This window comes from Carassius auratus, chromosome 43 (genome assembly GCF_003368295.1).
Source record: "Carassius auratus strain Wakin chromosome 43, ASM336829v1, whole genome shotgun sequence".
NCBI lineage: Eukaryota > Metazoa > Chordata > Actinopteri > Cypriniformes > Cyprinidae > Carassius > Carassius auratus.
In genome coordinates, this window is record NC_039285.1 from 13,203,774 (window position 1) to 13,220,509 (window position 16,736).

Below are 16,736 nucleotides of genomic sequence, written 5' to 3' on the forward strand. Positions count from 1 at the left end.
TGGCCATGGGTCCACCACAGATCCATGCCAGATCCGTGGTAATGCCACAAGAGCTACAGAGGCATTTCTCTGCAATGTAAAGATATAGGCTAAATGGAAAACGTGATAAAATTGGATTTTACAATGACAGAGCAAGTGTAAAGTTTATTAGTCTGCATTGTCATTGTAAAACAGTCGACCTGAAGACTTAATGAGCAATGCAATAGTTACAATAACATTTAGGTTGGTCATTGTATTTGGTGTTGGAAAATAAATAGCCTACTTCAAATGTTGCGTTCCATCGAGTGAGATCTATACTCCATCACTGCAACGAGTATCCGTGTGTGGACCACGGAAGATGAGTGCCATTGACTTGTGTTAAGAGTTATCCGTGATCTCAGCACAGACTCACTCCGTGCTCGTACCACAGATTTTAGTTCTGACTATAGCCAAGCGATCAATATGTGTTTAAAACGCCATCAAACTGGATTCTATGATGACAGGACAAGACAAAATGTCAAGTTAATTACATGCCACAGAGCAACAGAGTCGACATAGAGTTGTAAGTTCCTAAACAAGCCAGCAACATTACAACATCCAGTGAGTGAGGTCAGGTTGTTGAGGTCCGTGGTGCCATCACGGGACTTTGGTTAGGCTAACTGAAACAAACTGAATTTTTATGATGACAGGACAATGCAATAGCTACAATAACAGAGAGGTTAACGTCTTTATGGTATTTGGTGTCGGAAAATAAAATGCTGTGTTTCCAAATGAGAAAGCACGTTCATTGAGTGAGATCTGTTCTCTTTCATTGAAACGAGCATCCGTGTGTGGACCACGGAAGAGGAGTGTCATTGACTTGCGTTGGAGTTATCCGTGATCTCAGCACAGACTCACTCCGTGCTCGTATCACAGATTTTAGTTAGGCTAACAGAATCAAAGTGAACTTGTATGATGGCAGGACAATGCAATAGTTACAATAACATTCAGGTTGGTCATGGTATTTGGTGTTGGAAAATAAATAGCCTACTTCAAATGTTGCGTTTCCAGATGAAATAGCTCGTCCATTGAGTGAGATCAATACTCCATCACTACAACGAGTATCCGTGTGTGGACCACGGAAGATGAGTGCCATTGACTTGTGTTAAGAGTTATCCGTGATCTCAGCACAGACTCACTCCGTGCTCGTACCACAGATTTTAGTTCTGACTATAGCCAAGCGATCAATATGTGTTTAAAACGCCATCAAACTGGATTCTATGATGACAGGACAAGACAAAATGTCAAGTTAATTACATGCCATTGCAACAGAGTCGACATAGAGTTGTAAGTTCCTAAACAAGCCAGCAACATTACAACATCCAGTGAGTGAGGTCAGGTTGTTGAGGTCCGTGGTGCCATCACGGGACTTTGGTTAGGCTAACTGAAACAAACTGAATTTTTATGATGACAGGACAATGCAATAACTAAAATAACTGTCGGGTTAACGGCATTATGGCATTTGATGTTGGAAAAGAAACAAATACTTCAGATGTTGCGTTTCCAAATGAGAAAGCACGTCCGTTGAGCGAGTTCTGTAGTACTCCGTCATTGAAACGGGTATCCGTGTGTGGACCACGGAAGGTCAGTGTCATTGACTTGCGTTGGAGTTAAATCCGTGGCCGCGTCACGGAATTTGGGGCAATTCCGTGAAAGCTTCACGGATTTTGAGTTAAGGACCCGTGGACATTGCACGGAATTCTGTGAGACCAGGTTGGCGCAGGCACACCTGTGCTTCCAAAAATATTTAAATCAGGGCAGACGGCTGCGCGTGTCGCCTCCATCCTCGACATAATTGCTCTGAGAGAAATGAATATGCAACGCTGTGAAACTTTATATTTATAGGCAATTACACCAGCAGTCGCCTGCTGCACATCTACCTATATGAGTTTTTCTTTCTCGAGGTAACATAAATTACACAGAGCTTTTTGAAGCAGCTGCTTTGTAATCAGATCAGAAGATTGACTTCGCCATGATTTAATTCAGCTTTAAATAGCCTTTTTATTACAAGAACCAAGGAGGATGATTATCTGGTTCTTTTAAGCAACTAGCTTATATTTGTTCATTAGCTATGCACGTCTTTCATTACAAACTTGTATTCATATATTTTGTGTTATTAGCAATCTCAGCTGAGGTCTATTATGACAAGCGGCACATCTTTCCTATTAATTTATATTTTGTTTTCTCAAGTCAATACAGGGGAAAGTATCCACTATGACAAACAATACTGATGGCGCTCCACCCTTACAAGCCTCTTAAATCTTCTTCAGGCTATACCAAAGATTTGCCACTTTAATGCAGTTCACATTCAAGCTTGTGTCAAGTCAAGTCACAGTTTATTTATAAAGCACTCTTTTAGAAATGTGTGTTTTTATTAAAGTGCTGTACAAGGGAAATATGAAAAATAGAATAAAAAAAGTACAAAATATAAGGAAATATTATAGAATGTAAAATAAAATAGCAGATCTCACACAGTGTTAAACACCATACTATAAAGACTAAACTTAAAAACAGTAAGTGTTTGGACCTTTCTAACATGTAAAGGCAAAATATTCCAAAGTCTAGGACCCTGCAAACACACGGACACTCCTGCTCTTTAGCCTTATACGAGGGACAACTAACAATGAATGGTCAGCGAACCTAAGTCCCCTCAACGGAGCATATGGCTTTATTAAGTCTATGATAAATGACCATTTAATGATTTAAAAACTAACTCTTAAAATCAATTCTAAAGCGGACAGGAAGCCAATGATGAAACGCCAAATTGGGAGTAATATGTTCCTGCTTTTGTGTTCCCGTTAGCAAACAAGCTGCAGCATTCTTAACCATCTGCAGTCTGGTGAGAGAGGCCTGACTAATGCCTACATAAAATCCATTACAGTGATCGAGACTGGTTGAAATAAAAATGTGTATACCGTATTTTTCGGACTGTAAGTCACACCTGAGTATAAGTCGCATCAGTCCAATAATACGTCATGATGAGGAAAAAAACATATGAAGTGAAGTGAAATTCAGCCAAGTATGGTGACCCATACTCAGAATTTGTGCTCTGCATTTAACCCATCCGAAATGCACACACACAGAGCAGTGAACACAAACACACACACTGTGAGCACACACCCGGAGCAGTGGGCAGCCATTTATGCTGCGGCGCCTGGGGAGCAGTTGGGGGTTCGATGCCTTGCTCAAGGGCACCTAAGTCGTGGTATTGAAGGTGGAGAGAGAGCTGTTCATGCACTCCCCCCACCCACAATTCCGTCCGGCCCGAGACTAGAACTCACAACCCTTCGATTGGGAGTCCAACCCTCTAACCATTAGGCCACGACTTCCAGAGGGCAGTCTGTTTCTTCAGTGTAGACTACAGGACCACTGAGCAGCATAGAGCACCCTCTAGCGGCTGTAATGTTTTCTCTTGGTTCATGTCTCTTAGTTCATTTCTCTTGGTTCATGTCAAATTAATTTCGATAAATAAGTCGCACCTGACTATAAGTCGCAGGACTAGCCAAGCTATGAAAAAAAATGTGACTTATAGTCCGGAAAATACGGTACAAATGTATGTAATTATTTCAGAATCTTTGAAAATCAGAAAAGATTTAATCTTAGAAAGTTGCCTCAGCTAGAAAAAAACTGGATTTAATTACCAAATTGATCTGTTTGTCCAGTTTAAAACCATAAGATCATTAAAACACCCAAGTTTTTTTTTTTTTTTTTTTTTACACAGGGCTTTAAACATAGTTTTAAAACACCTAACTCCAGATGAGGAGACACACAAGCACCCTCTGGAGTAGACATTGTTAGCCTGAATGCACTGTAAGTCACTTTGGATAAAAGTGTCTGCTAAATGCATAAATTTAAATTTAATTTTTAATTTTAACTTCCGTCTCATTCTAATTACATTTAAAAGAAATGACTGCCATACAGGTTTTAATTTCCTCAAGGCAGCACAAAGGTAGTGATATAGAATTTGGATGTTTTTGTTTCAGTGGCAGATATAATTGTTTATCATCGACATAACAATGAAACAAAATATTATACTTCCTGAAAATGGATCATAGAGGAAGTTTATATAAATAAAATAGAATAGGCCCCAAAATAGAACCCTGGGGGACCCCACACGAGAAACACACAGAAGAGGACATAAAATCCTCAAGGTAAACAGAAAAGCTTTTGCCAGACAATTATGATTGAAACCACTCCAACACAGCACCCTTAATGCAGACATAATGCTCCATACGAGAGATCAGGATGTTATAGTCTACAGTGTCAAAGGCAGCCGTGAGATCTCAGAGGATAAGAACAGCATAGTCATCCGAGTCAATGGCAAGAAGCAGATCATTAAAAACTTTTGAAAGGGCTGTATCTGTGCTGTGTAGGGATTTAAACCAAGCTGAAATAGCTAAATTAGTACAGTTGTGTGAATACAACATACCACAGCTGTGAATATTACATGTGTGTGGACTGTTTTGAACTGCCAGTCATGTTTTTTTTAAATCTCAAGCTATGCACTTTAAAGTAGTTAGCACAGAATTATATTAAAATTATATATGTTTAAAATATTAGCAAAATAAAAGCTACTTAAGTGAAATTGAAGATAAGTAGCTTTCATTTATCTAAACAAAATTAAGCACACTTAGGTTCACTTTGTAATAATGTCAAATGAAAAGTTTTACTTTAAAGTAAATCATAATATTTTAATAATCTTTACTTAATATAAGTTAAATATCATATAAAGTACTCAATATATAACATAATAATACTTTACTTGAGTTTTTATAGTTCAGCCAACTTTTACTTTTACTTCACTACATTTCCTAATTAAAATGTATACTTTTACTCCGATACATTTCCCCAGAGCATATTCATTACTTACTACAAAATAGTCAAAAGAACACAGACTGCAGGAAAGCAGGTTTGATGAATCAGTGGACTGGCGTTTGCAAGTTAGAATCATGCTTATGTGATATAATATTGTTTGTTTTACTTACAAAAATAGTTCAAAACAAAGATCACAGCACTGTTTTGCGTCTCTCAGCAATGGTGTTTACTTATTTAATGAATCAGCTTTTTGAACAATCGGCTGAATAAATAATTCTTTGATTCACTCATTAACACAGTCAAATGCTTTGTTTCTGAATGAATCAGACGTTTGAATGAATCGGCTGAGTCTCAACGACTTACTCGTTAGGTGCGTTCGACCTGAAGCATGGCTACAGATGGTGATCAGCAAGAGTTGCCGCTTGCAGTCGGGGGCAGAGTTGAAAATAGAGCAATCAAGCCGGAAATTTTCTGCTCCTGTTAGTGACACTAACGTGGTGTTTGCATAATTTATCACAGATGAAGTGAATTAAATGTAATATTTGTCAGATAACACAGACATTTCAGAAACATTTTAATTAGCAATAGAAACACTTTTTTATACTGCTTAATACAGCGCCATCTTTTCAAGAATAAAGTTAAACTGAAGAATCTGCAGGACCTTAAATATTTTTCTGAAGAACAGTTCTGAGTTTTACTGTTAAGAACAAACAAGGGACTCATGCACAACCATCACAAAACAGAAAGACAGTCGAGGATCATCAGGTGACAGCACACAGTACTAAGAACCAAGGGTTCCCAAACCTTTGAATGGGGTTATTTTAATAATTTCAGCAATTGTATTTTGTGTTGTCGACTAAATGTAAACATATTTTATGTAAAATATCTTACTCAGGACAGTACTGAATAAAAAAAAATAATAATAATAACAATATAACAAAAAATATATTAAATTATTCACATTTTCACAATTCTGGAAGGGGTTCCCAAACTTCCGCATGCCACTGTATATATATATATATATATATATATATATATATATATATATATATATATATATATATATATATATATATATATATATATATATATATATATATATATATATATATATGCTATTTTTCCATTTTGCATTTACTTGTACTTTTACCTTACAATACTTGTGAATGTTTAAGATTTAAAAAAAAAAAAAATTTCGTACTTAAGTACAATAAATATCATATACTTTAAGACTTATAGTCAAGTAATATTCTAAACGGTCATTATTTGATATTATCTTTAAAGTTTGTATAATTTCAGTGTACTAAGTTAAACATTTTACCCATATTTCAAGTACAGTAGAAGTCAGATATTGCATAAGATATACTTAAATCCTACTTGAGTGGTTCAAAAAACTCACAACTCCTAACACTCCTAACTAATTGCATATCACATCAACTTAAACTGCAATGCATTTTAAGTGTTCTGAAAACATATTCAGTTTGCAATTAAGTATATTATTTCTTTAATAAGTGTTATTTTAAAATTATACTAAAGTGTACTTTTGGTAAAATAGCTAGGTCCAGTGTAACTTCTACAGCTAGCTATTAGAATGTGTATTCAAATATTTATTCCTCTTCCACAATAATATAATGTCTTTAAATCATTCAGGAGATTTTTCATGTGATCTGTATTTGATTCAATCATTTTATCAACTGAGAGCTCTGCTTTTAATTCCAACTAGTATTCTGACAGCACAAAACTATGGCAATACAGAGCAAAGCTGGACTGTGTGTTGGTTTTAAGCCCAAGGGGTGGCAGACTGGGAGGTTTGGCCAGCAGGGAAGGCCCAAATGGTGGGTTAGCTTTGCCAGAGCTGAAGGATTCAGTGCTGCACATCCAAAGAGCCAAAACATCTGTGAGCACAGTGGCTCTGTTGGGCTTCAGCCATGGTCTTCTAAACAGAACAAACATGAGCCCCCAATGGAAACCCAGCACACTATCTCTGTAAACTTTTGTGAACTATTGGACTGCTCTATTATTCAGGAGTAGAAGGGTACAGTGTTTTTTTTTTTTTTTTCTCAATAAAAATAACAACAACAACAACAATATAATGATTTTTGGACTTGCAGTAGATGCAAAATAAATAAATAAACCCTTTAAAAAGAGGTTCTTTAAATTACATAAAATAATTTTAATTACAATTAAACTGAAATGTATTAAAGTTTACATTTATAATATCATATTTAAAATATCCTTTAATGTAATTAAAACTTTTTTATATAGATTTATATATATATATGAAACTGTAATTTAGTATATTTGAAAATAAATATATTTATTTAATGTTTTTTTAATACCAAATAACAAACTACAGTTCAAATGAATAATAATCAAGTACATGTGCTTTAGTATATTAGTCAACATATCAAAATGAGTGTAATTCTATAAAGCACTGCAAAAGATCCATGAGTCATTAAAATTGTCTCTTTAAGTCTTAAGTGGTCTTTTATTTATACCTTCTTTTTCCCACAAGTGTATGATAATAGTCTGTGGTCAGCAGCAACAGACACTGGATACTGATAGACAAATTACATTTCAATATTCATCTTGATTTCATGGGAAATGTGCTTGAAATGATGAGGATGTCTTCTCCATCCTTCTCTCCCGCTCTGGGATCATGCAACACACACTTTCTAGCTAACAATAAAGCTGATGTTCGCTCCATTATGATAGCATCACGAGATGGACTCATACTGGCCAATCTAGCAGCCAGCAGCAAAGATGCCAGGAGCGTAATTTTCTGTTTTGAGATATCGGCTACATCTGTTGCTGTTGGTCAGTTATCCATGTGCTGTTCCCTGGTTGATGAAACATGTCTGGCTGCTTCTCAGAGATGCTGGGGAACACAGAAAACAAACAACGGGAGCGCCTGTATCTGTGTGTGCACATCAAATGGTTGATGAGCGAAGCGAGCAGCCCACCATGAAAACCTCTTCATCAGCTGTGTCAAAGACATCGCTGCAGAGACACACCATGGCTGAACTATTCCCAAAACAGCCACAACTAACAAACACAACGCCTCAAACATCGTTCTTATTGTGATAATGAGTAAATCTGGTTGTTTGTTAGATGAATCAAAAGACATGTTATTTTTTTATATATGTATCTATTTATTTATTTATTGTCTGTCTGTCAAACATGTTGCAGAATAGGGACAGTAAAATCATATAGGGAAAAATATATAGTGTATCTAAATACAGTTTAAAAATATAAATACATTTAATTACAAATACCACATTATCACCACATGGTTTGTGTATTTAGAAGTATCATATCACCCAAGCACATTCACTCTTTTGGGAGCAACTGAAGTCTACATCTTTCCTGACACTCATTTCATAAAATGAACTCGACCGGTAATGATCCGCCTCGATACACATGAATCTGGGTACTTACCACTCCTCAACACATCACATTATGCTGACACCACAATAATAGCATTTCTACTTTTTTAGTTCCTCAATCAACGGGTGACAAAATTACTCCATCTTAATGTCAGGGACATTTCAATGCAGCATGGCCCATGAATCCTCTTTGAAAGGCTTTCATTAAATCAGACTCTAGCGCAGATTTTTTATTTTTTTTATTTTTTTATTGCTCTCCCACGAAGAAAGTCATCAAGGAAAGTGTCAATCAAGACATTTATTAAATTCATAAGTGAGATGCCACTAAATTCCATCAGATCAATGGCAGCAGTTGCAACAGCGCCCGTAGACGGAGCATTTAGGAATTCATTTTCTAATAATATTTTACTAAATCTGACTGTTAATAGTCAAATGTGGTGAATTCATGGGCCGTTAATGTGTTACGCTCTTGATGGAAGTGAGAGAAAATACAAAGACAATACAAGTAATTATGAATTTATATATAAATATATACTCAAGACCTATAGTTAACTGTGTCAAAATCACTCTAAACTAATTGCATTTAATGTTTATTTAAGCTGTAATTCACTTTCATTTAACTCTAAATAGCATGTAATTAAGTGTCTGAAAACATTACATTCAGCTTGAACATGTATTATTTTCCCAATCAAAAGTCTTGGAGCGAGAGAAAACACTGACGCTCAGACTCGCTCCAGGCAAAGTCACACAACTTCATCGCTAAGCACAACATACACTATACTGCACATATGAAGGATATTTTTTTGATTTACTTTCACTTTCAAAATCGATGTAGTATTATTCAGCATCCTAGCTTGCAGGCCAGTTGTGAATTCCAGGCTATGGATATCAATATGCAGTAGAATATTACAATCTAGCATCATGTGCATGACACTGTGCAGCTTTGTTTTAGTCTTTACAATGATGAGCCAGTGCTTGACCCCCAAACATCTGTATATTTATCTGTATATACAGATTCTTCTCCATAGATTGATGAATTACTCAATAGCACTGTTTGAAAGTTGTGAAATAATAATAATAATAATAAAGCAACGATTATTGAAGTGTATATTACAAGACAATGATATTCTTGATTCACAACTTTTTATCCCACAATCCAAACAGTAAAAAAAAATGATTTGTGACATAAAAATGCACAATTACACAAATTAAAACGCCTAAATAAAATAATGTTCTCTGCCTGGTGGGGGTTTTACAGCTCCACATTCACTCTCCCTCACCCACTCGCTTTTTTCTTGACTCAAGTTGAAGTCGCTCTTAGATATACAGTATAACGACATTCAATGCCGAAGACCACAAATAAAGGAACAAAACAAATATATCAAATGAAGGTTTGCAACAATTGCATAGCAAGAAATAGTAGCACAGTGGCTACTAAAGTGAAATATAATAGGTTCTGAAAAACATTTTCTGTACTTGAAAAATTTGCAGAGATCAATAAACCGTATACTTAATAAAGTACACTGCCCTACAAAGCAAAAAGGCAGTAACTACGCGGAGTGCAGAACTGAGAAAAATGACTTAAAACTTATCCTGTCATCCAGCCTAAGTAGTGACTGTACAAACAACTACCTTTTTTCTCCAAAATGACACACATTTCAGATAAGATGTTTTGTCACATAACAAAGGATGCCTTGAATGTCATGAAAATGACAATAACAATTTTTTGACCAAAATGCAGTTACTGCCTTTTTGCTTTGTAAGGCAGTACAGCTACAGCTTAAGCGCAGGGTATTGCTCCTGTCAATTATAATAAAGATTGTGGAAGTTGTATGTCCTATCCATTGCATATCGATTAAGACACAATAATGTGTAAGTGGAAGGAACAAGGTACCATTGCAATGAAACTTGACGTCTTGGAGTCAACACAATTGTGTAAATGTTTCTTGCCTTAAACTCAGCATGCTGATGTACCATTATTTCTGTGTAAATCACTCTTCATATCTAATGCTCAGGTGTGTAAAAACTAAAAAAAAAGACAAGCCAATGCATCTTCATTCAGCTAAGGCCTGATGGGCAATCAAACACAGGCCTGTCTGATTCCGGTATCTGTCATTTCAAAAGCTAGAAACAACTTAGTTTGCCCCCTTACAAATGTATCACGGATCCGTTCCATACCTCAGTACATCAAGATCCACCGCTGTACAATTCCCTTCACTATTGATTTTACTGCTCTTATTTTTCACCTCGTTTTAAAACCCACACCAAAAGCATGTTCTAACAAATCGCCTCGCTATTGGGCCTCCGCAAGGCCGGAGCTACATCTCACCGAAATAAATAACTTGTATTTCAACCTCATTCTCATCTGTTTGGAGAGGACAGGAAACATTGTTCTTGGATATTGGATCAGTGTGTCAGATAGACACATCCCTGCTTTGATTTGAATGCCCAATGTGGCGCCCCGATCCTCATCTTGGCTTAGACATAGCAAACGGATGCCAGCAAAGATAGTGGATTTCAGCTTTGAGACGGCTCTAAAAATATTTGCAACTAAATTCCAGAGAGTTTTACAACACTGTGATGTGCCAGTCAGACAAACAGTGTGAATTAGAGTTCGTTCTGTATAATCTTCATCAGTGGATGCAGTTTTATAAAAGACCACCAGTATTGGACCATTTGCCATTTTTTTGGTCTTACTTGTATTGGGTGACAGGTGGATTAGCTTTGGCTGAGCAATGAAACTTCACCAGGTTTCCCTCCAGGACCGGTTGAGGCTCCACCGAGAGATTCACCAACGGCAAGTCTGCAAAAACACAAATGTAATTACAGAAACTAATAAGCAAACATTCATTTTTTTCAGCATAAATATTTATTAATTTTAACCAATATGATAAAATTAGCTTCTGCTGTTATTTATGGGTTCAGGTAGGAGTGTCGGAAATAACTCAAAAGATGTACATTTGTTAAAAGCACTAACTAAAGAACTGCATGTCAACTAATGAGGGGTATATCTTTTTATCTTTGCAACTGAGGACTTGTTAGAATAATGGTTTAATCGCAAAGCCTTCTAATACAATTAAAACAAAAATAACCCCACGTAATAGCATTTAAACTGTGATATCAATAACAAACAAAAAGATTATGCACAAATACCATAATACCTTTTTTCTTTTTCTTTTAATTAACTTGTTGCCTACTTCAACTGTTATTTTACCTAAGTACATAATATTAATGTGGAAAAGTGAAATAATACAATTTAGAGACTAAATGATTCATATGAGTCTACAGATCCAAGAGCTTCATCTAGGTAATTCATAATTAAATGAAGTTTTGGATTTCTGTGACTTAAGAAAGTCTACAACCATAAATTATTTATCTAAGAAAGTAAAACATAAATTAATACTTGATGAATAATTAAAGCAGGAAAAATCATCTATGCAGCAGACCTGAAAGTTTCCATTAAAGAAACTATTTTAGCATGTTTTAATTTGAAATAGCAGTAGATATTAAATGCAGTAGATATCTCTCATATGCATCTCATGCCAGGCCTAATTTTGCATTGCCCATGTGATGCACTGAGAACAACGACAGTATACAACAAAATCAGCATTACGGGTCTCCATGGGAGGCATCCACAGGGAGCAGATAAAGATAGAGGAGAGAGAGAAAAAGAGAAACCCAGTGCCAGTCATGCATTTAAGAGCCAGCTTTTCTACATTTATGTTTTCTCTGTCCTATTACACTCATTTAAGACTTATTTAGTCTGTGCTGGCACAGCTGTATTCAACAACACAGGTCAGCGGAGCAAAAGAAAGCAGGCCTGACTCAGCTGGGGAAGTGTGTTGGCGCATGTCTGCTCTGAAGTACAGTGTTTGCCCACAGGAGCACAGCTGGGCAGAGCAGCATCCCCAGCAGTGGGTGCAGGTGCTGCCCTTTCCCCATCTGCCTTTTTCGACCACACACACCTGTGTCAGGTTGTTTTTGGCGGAAAAACACCAACCGTCATTACTGAGCCCGCGGGACACACCGGCGCAACCATGGACAAACTGATTAGTGCTGAGTGCTGCCCGGTTACCAGCAGGTTATGTGTAAAGCGTTTACTCTGGCTAATTGGGCATGCAGGTAGGAGGATATCAGGTGCGGTTATTGGTTGATACATATTATAAAAGAGATACCCTACTGTATTGTATATGATATGGACATTTCTAAGGCCTCTAAATAACCAGCATGATCAAAACTTGACAAAATATACTACATGCTGACCGTCATCTGTCTGAAAGCTTTAGCCAGTAAAGAAGACCTTTGAGCATCATTATGAGATCTCATTTATTTACATTATAAGAGATCAGATTGTAATCTCACTTTCTGTCATAAGCAATTTCTTTAAATTACAGAATTTTGCTCGGTTTGGGCCTCTGTTCAAAACCTTTTTTTTTTTTTTTTTTTTTTTTTGCTCCATAAATTACCTCAGTTGTGTACTTCATCATAAGGTAAAAGCCTAATGTATAAAATATGAAACTCAAAAACAAAACAACAACAATAATAATAAAATATAAAACAACAACAACAACAATAATAATAATAATAATCATGATGATGATGATGATGATGATGATGATGGTAGCCATTGACTTCCACAGAACAAACAAAAACAAACAAACAAACACCCAAATAAATAATTAAATACAGGTGCATCTCAACAATTTAGAATGTTACGGAAAAGTTTATTTCAGTATTAACTCGTGTATTAAACAAATTCAATGCACACAGACTGGAGTAGTTCAAGTCTTTGGTTCTTTTAATTGTGATGATTTTGGCTCACATTTAACAAAAACCCACCAATTCACGATCTCAACAAATTAGAAAATGGTGACATGCCAATCAGCTAATCAACTCAAACACCTGCAAAGGTTTCCTGAGCCTTCAAAATGGTCTCGCGATGCACCTGTAAATAAAATAAAATAAAATAAAATAAAATAAAATAGTAAATGGCTACCGTTTACAGTTTGGTCACCAGCATTCTTCAAAAGAAAGAAACTCATACAGGTTTGCAACAACTTGAGGGTGAATTAATGAATATGTTTTTTGAGTGAACTATCCCTTTAAGAAGACTCAATTCCTGTAATAAGGTCGCTGTACGGAAAAGCCTTTAGTGACCCATTATTTCTTTACTATTTTTGATGTGAACATTCATTTCGGCCTTAGCTGTTTTGAAGCACATCATGATTGCCTTTGATGTTAGTTCAAGTCTTTTGAGAGTGATCCTTGAGGGAGACGGAAGCCATAAAAAGTGTTGTCTACTTATGACAAAACTGAAGAGTGACACTGACTTTCTTAATGAAATAAGCATTTTAGATGAACATTTGTCCCTGACTGACAAGCGCCTCTTAAAGGCCCGGGCTCCAGAGGCAGGCTGGCAGGAGCTTGCCAAGACTCCCCACGACCCCCGAATCTATGGACAGACAGTGTCTTAATAAAGAAGTCTGTTTGTCACTTTGATGTATAAATGCATGAGTCGCTCCGGCCTGAGCAAAATGCGACAGGCCATCAATGTGCAGCTCCAATAATTAATCAGCTTCATCAGCGGAGAGAGCACGAAGGTTTGAAACACTTCTGAAACAACAACGGCCCACTAAACAATGGGGTTGGAGGAGAGAAGCTATCTAAAAAAAACAAAAAAAAAGGTTTGGGGTGGGGGGTGGGCAGTGGTGAGATGACAGCTTTTGATCGGAAGTTCAAAGCGAAGAGCAGATGGCGGTTTTGAACAATCGGCCAACTTCCCCAGAGTTGTGAGGAAGGGGCCAAAGAAATGGCTTCTCTGTCTTTCTTAAAGCTTGATTTCCATTCTCCCCGGGTCATTGTGGCCAGCTGTTCTCAGTGAGGAAGAGAGAGCTGATGGCCTCGTATCAGCGGGAGGAGGGTGATTTAATCTCTTTATAACTGGACTGAATCTGTACCACAGTGTGGGTCTCACGTCAACTTTTGCACTGTCTGCCAACACGGTTCATGCGTCTATATTAAGGCCCTTTTTCGATGACTTTATTTGGTGACAAAGTTAACAGTTCCTGGCAGATATTTTCAATTTAAGTAATGTAGAAAGTCACACACAAAATATAATGACTCATGACTTAAGCTTCTTTATGTACCACTAATTTACTGTATGTTGTAAAAATCCCCCTGCAGTCACAATTTTATGCCTTCAAACTCATCCCTGTTAATAAAAAAAAAAAAAAAAAAGTTTCTTCCCATTAAAATACTGTCTTAATATCTTTAACTGACTTCAACATAATTCTACACCCTTACCTCATTAAGTACAGAATACCCGGATTCATGAATATGCAAATTAGCCCCTGCCTCCATTAAATCACACCAGCTCAGACTACCTGCTCCACTTTTACTCAGTTAACTTTATTAAATGCTACATAGTGGCACATTGCAATATTAAATGAATTCATCCATATTTGTTTGAACCAGAAACTGATTCCGAAGAAGAAGAAATGGGAAGAGCGAATTACATGTTGTCCTCTACATGTCCATGCATCAGACTAATTATATGTAACATAACTAATATCATTATCATTTGCCTTGACTACATTATCAAACAGCTAATAATATATTGCTAATGTTACACAAATCGTGTTCTTGTTCCCCATCTCATACAGTTCTCTTCTAAAAATCAACATCTTTAGGTAGAAACTCTTCTCTAATAACATGGAAAGCCAAGCTTCACTGTCTGTGATGGTAGGAGACCAGTAGGTTTACTGTATATTGTGTTTTACTGTACAACAAAGATAAAATAAACACTACAGTATACTCAAGAATCACCACAGACAATCATGGAATCTGAGTCAAATATACAGTCCAGAGTGAAAATATACATATAAACAGTCCAAACATAATGAGCAGCAGATTAAAAATCATAAAATCATCATTGTCCCTCGTGATCAACTGTTTCGAACCGTTTCTTGAATACCACAGAACCCAGACAAATGCAAACTCCAGGACCCCAAATGGAAAAGTATTGATATACTATGCAGTACTCCATCTCACTTCATAAGGGTTACAATGATGTTGTGTTTTTGGTCTAATGATTTGCGTCTGTGCAGTGAATTTAAATATTTTGCCCTATGGAACTATCTATCAAACTCTGTAAAGGAATACTGTATTACTAAAGCATATATTCCTTAACACATCATGTGTTATTCCCTTCACTAATCTAATTATAGCCCATCTGTGCATCCTATCCATCAAGATAAAAACTAAAAAAAAAAAAAAAAAAAAAAGAATGAAGCTGAAGTAGATGCAGTGAAGTTCTGTTCTGGCTTCTTTGCATGTGAAATAAGATACATGGCTTTGCAGGAGCAGTAGTTTTTTTTTTCCACTAAGGTCATTTCCATATGAAGGTTTTTATTATTTATTTATTTATTTTCTCAGTTTAGGCTCTTAAATAAATGCTCACTTTGATTTCCTGTTAAATTTCAAATTTAGATGCTAATTCGCTTAACCTCGTGTCAAATTATCCTAGTGGGGCTTATGTTTGGCAACATTTCTGAAGTCAATCTAATTCTTGCATTAAATGAATACTGGGAAATAAAGGCAGGGGAATGCATTGAACTAGACAAGTTTAAGCAGTGAACTAATGCAGTGGATAATGTTTGGACTCGTCTCATTTAGGCCCCATTTTGACCCCATTTTAATTACTTTTGTTGCCAATGACATTATCACATTGAAACAAGTGGTCAATTAGCGGACTCTCAATCAGTCCCTCAAGAAAAACGGGATTATGCGATCGCCCTGATTAATGCATAATCAGCCAAAGGACACATATTTTTATGCAGGGTTGCATTTCTTTTGCCGCATAAATTGCCGATTTCAGAAAGCAAAATATGTGGGGCTAGCATGATTTCATAATCTCTGTATTTAAGTTGAAAAATGTTGCGTTCACTTCACACAAGTAAAGCGCCATTTTCCCCCTATTGCCATGGGAACCTTATGAAGTGACGTAATTACGTGACGTGAACATCATCATCTGCAAACCTGAAACCAGGGGAAACTTGAAGTGCGCAAATCATTATTATTTGCCAACAAAAATAAACGCAAAAGAACGCACAAAGTAGTTTCGCGATTTGTTACATGACGGTGGAGCCAAATTTTAGAGAAAAAAAGGTGATTCCCCCGACACCCCCTTCTCACTAGGCTACTAACACTGTTGTAGTTTCATTCAGAAGTTGATGCAACTTTACAGTTTTAAGATTGCACTTTTTTGTTACAGTACCAAAAACTTACAGTTGTAATTATATTAGTAGTGTGTAAAATAATTTACGTAGTAGTAAGAGATTGCAACTTAAATATTATGTGATTTAGTATGCTTGCTTATCATAGGAAGTAATAAGAAATTAATCTTTACATTAAGGTAGTAGCCTACTGAGAAAAGGGTGTTGGGGGAATCACTGTAGTTTTTGCAAGTTCACGCGATTTCATCACATAAAATTGCAAAAATATCCTGCATATTGTTGT

General features: G+C 36.3%; 1 protein-coding gene across 1 annotated transcript in view; it reads right to left on the bottom strand.

The window, feature by feature from the left end:
* LOC113061746 (kin of IRRE-like protein 3) overlaps window positions 1-16,736 on the bottom strand; it is a 233,924-nt gene that overhangs the window by 59,816 nt on the left and 157,372 nt on the right. Inside the window, exon 6 of the mRNA XM_026231153.1 lies at window positions 10,917-11,022. Coding sequence (XP_026086938.1) covers window positions 10,917-11,022 — 106 coding nt within the window. The remainder of the gene's footprint in view (window positions 1-10,916; window positions 11,023-16,736) is intronic.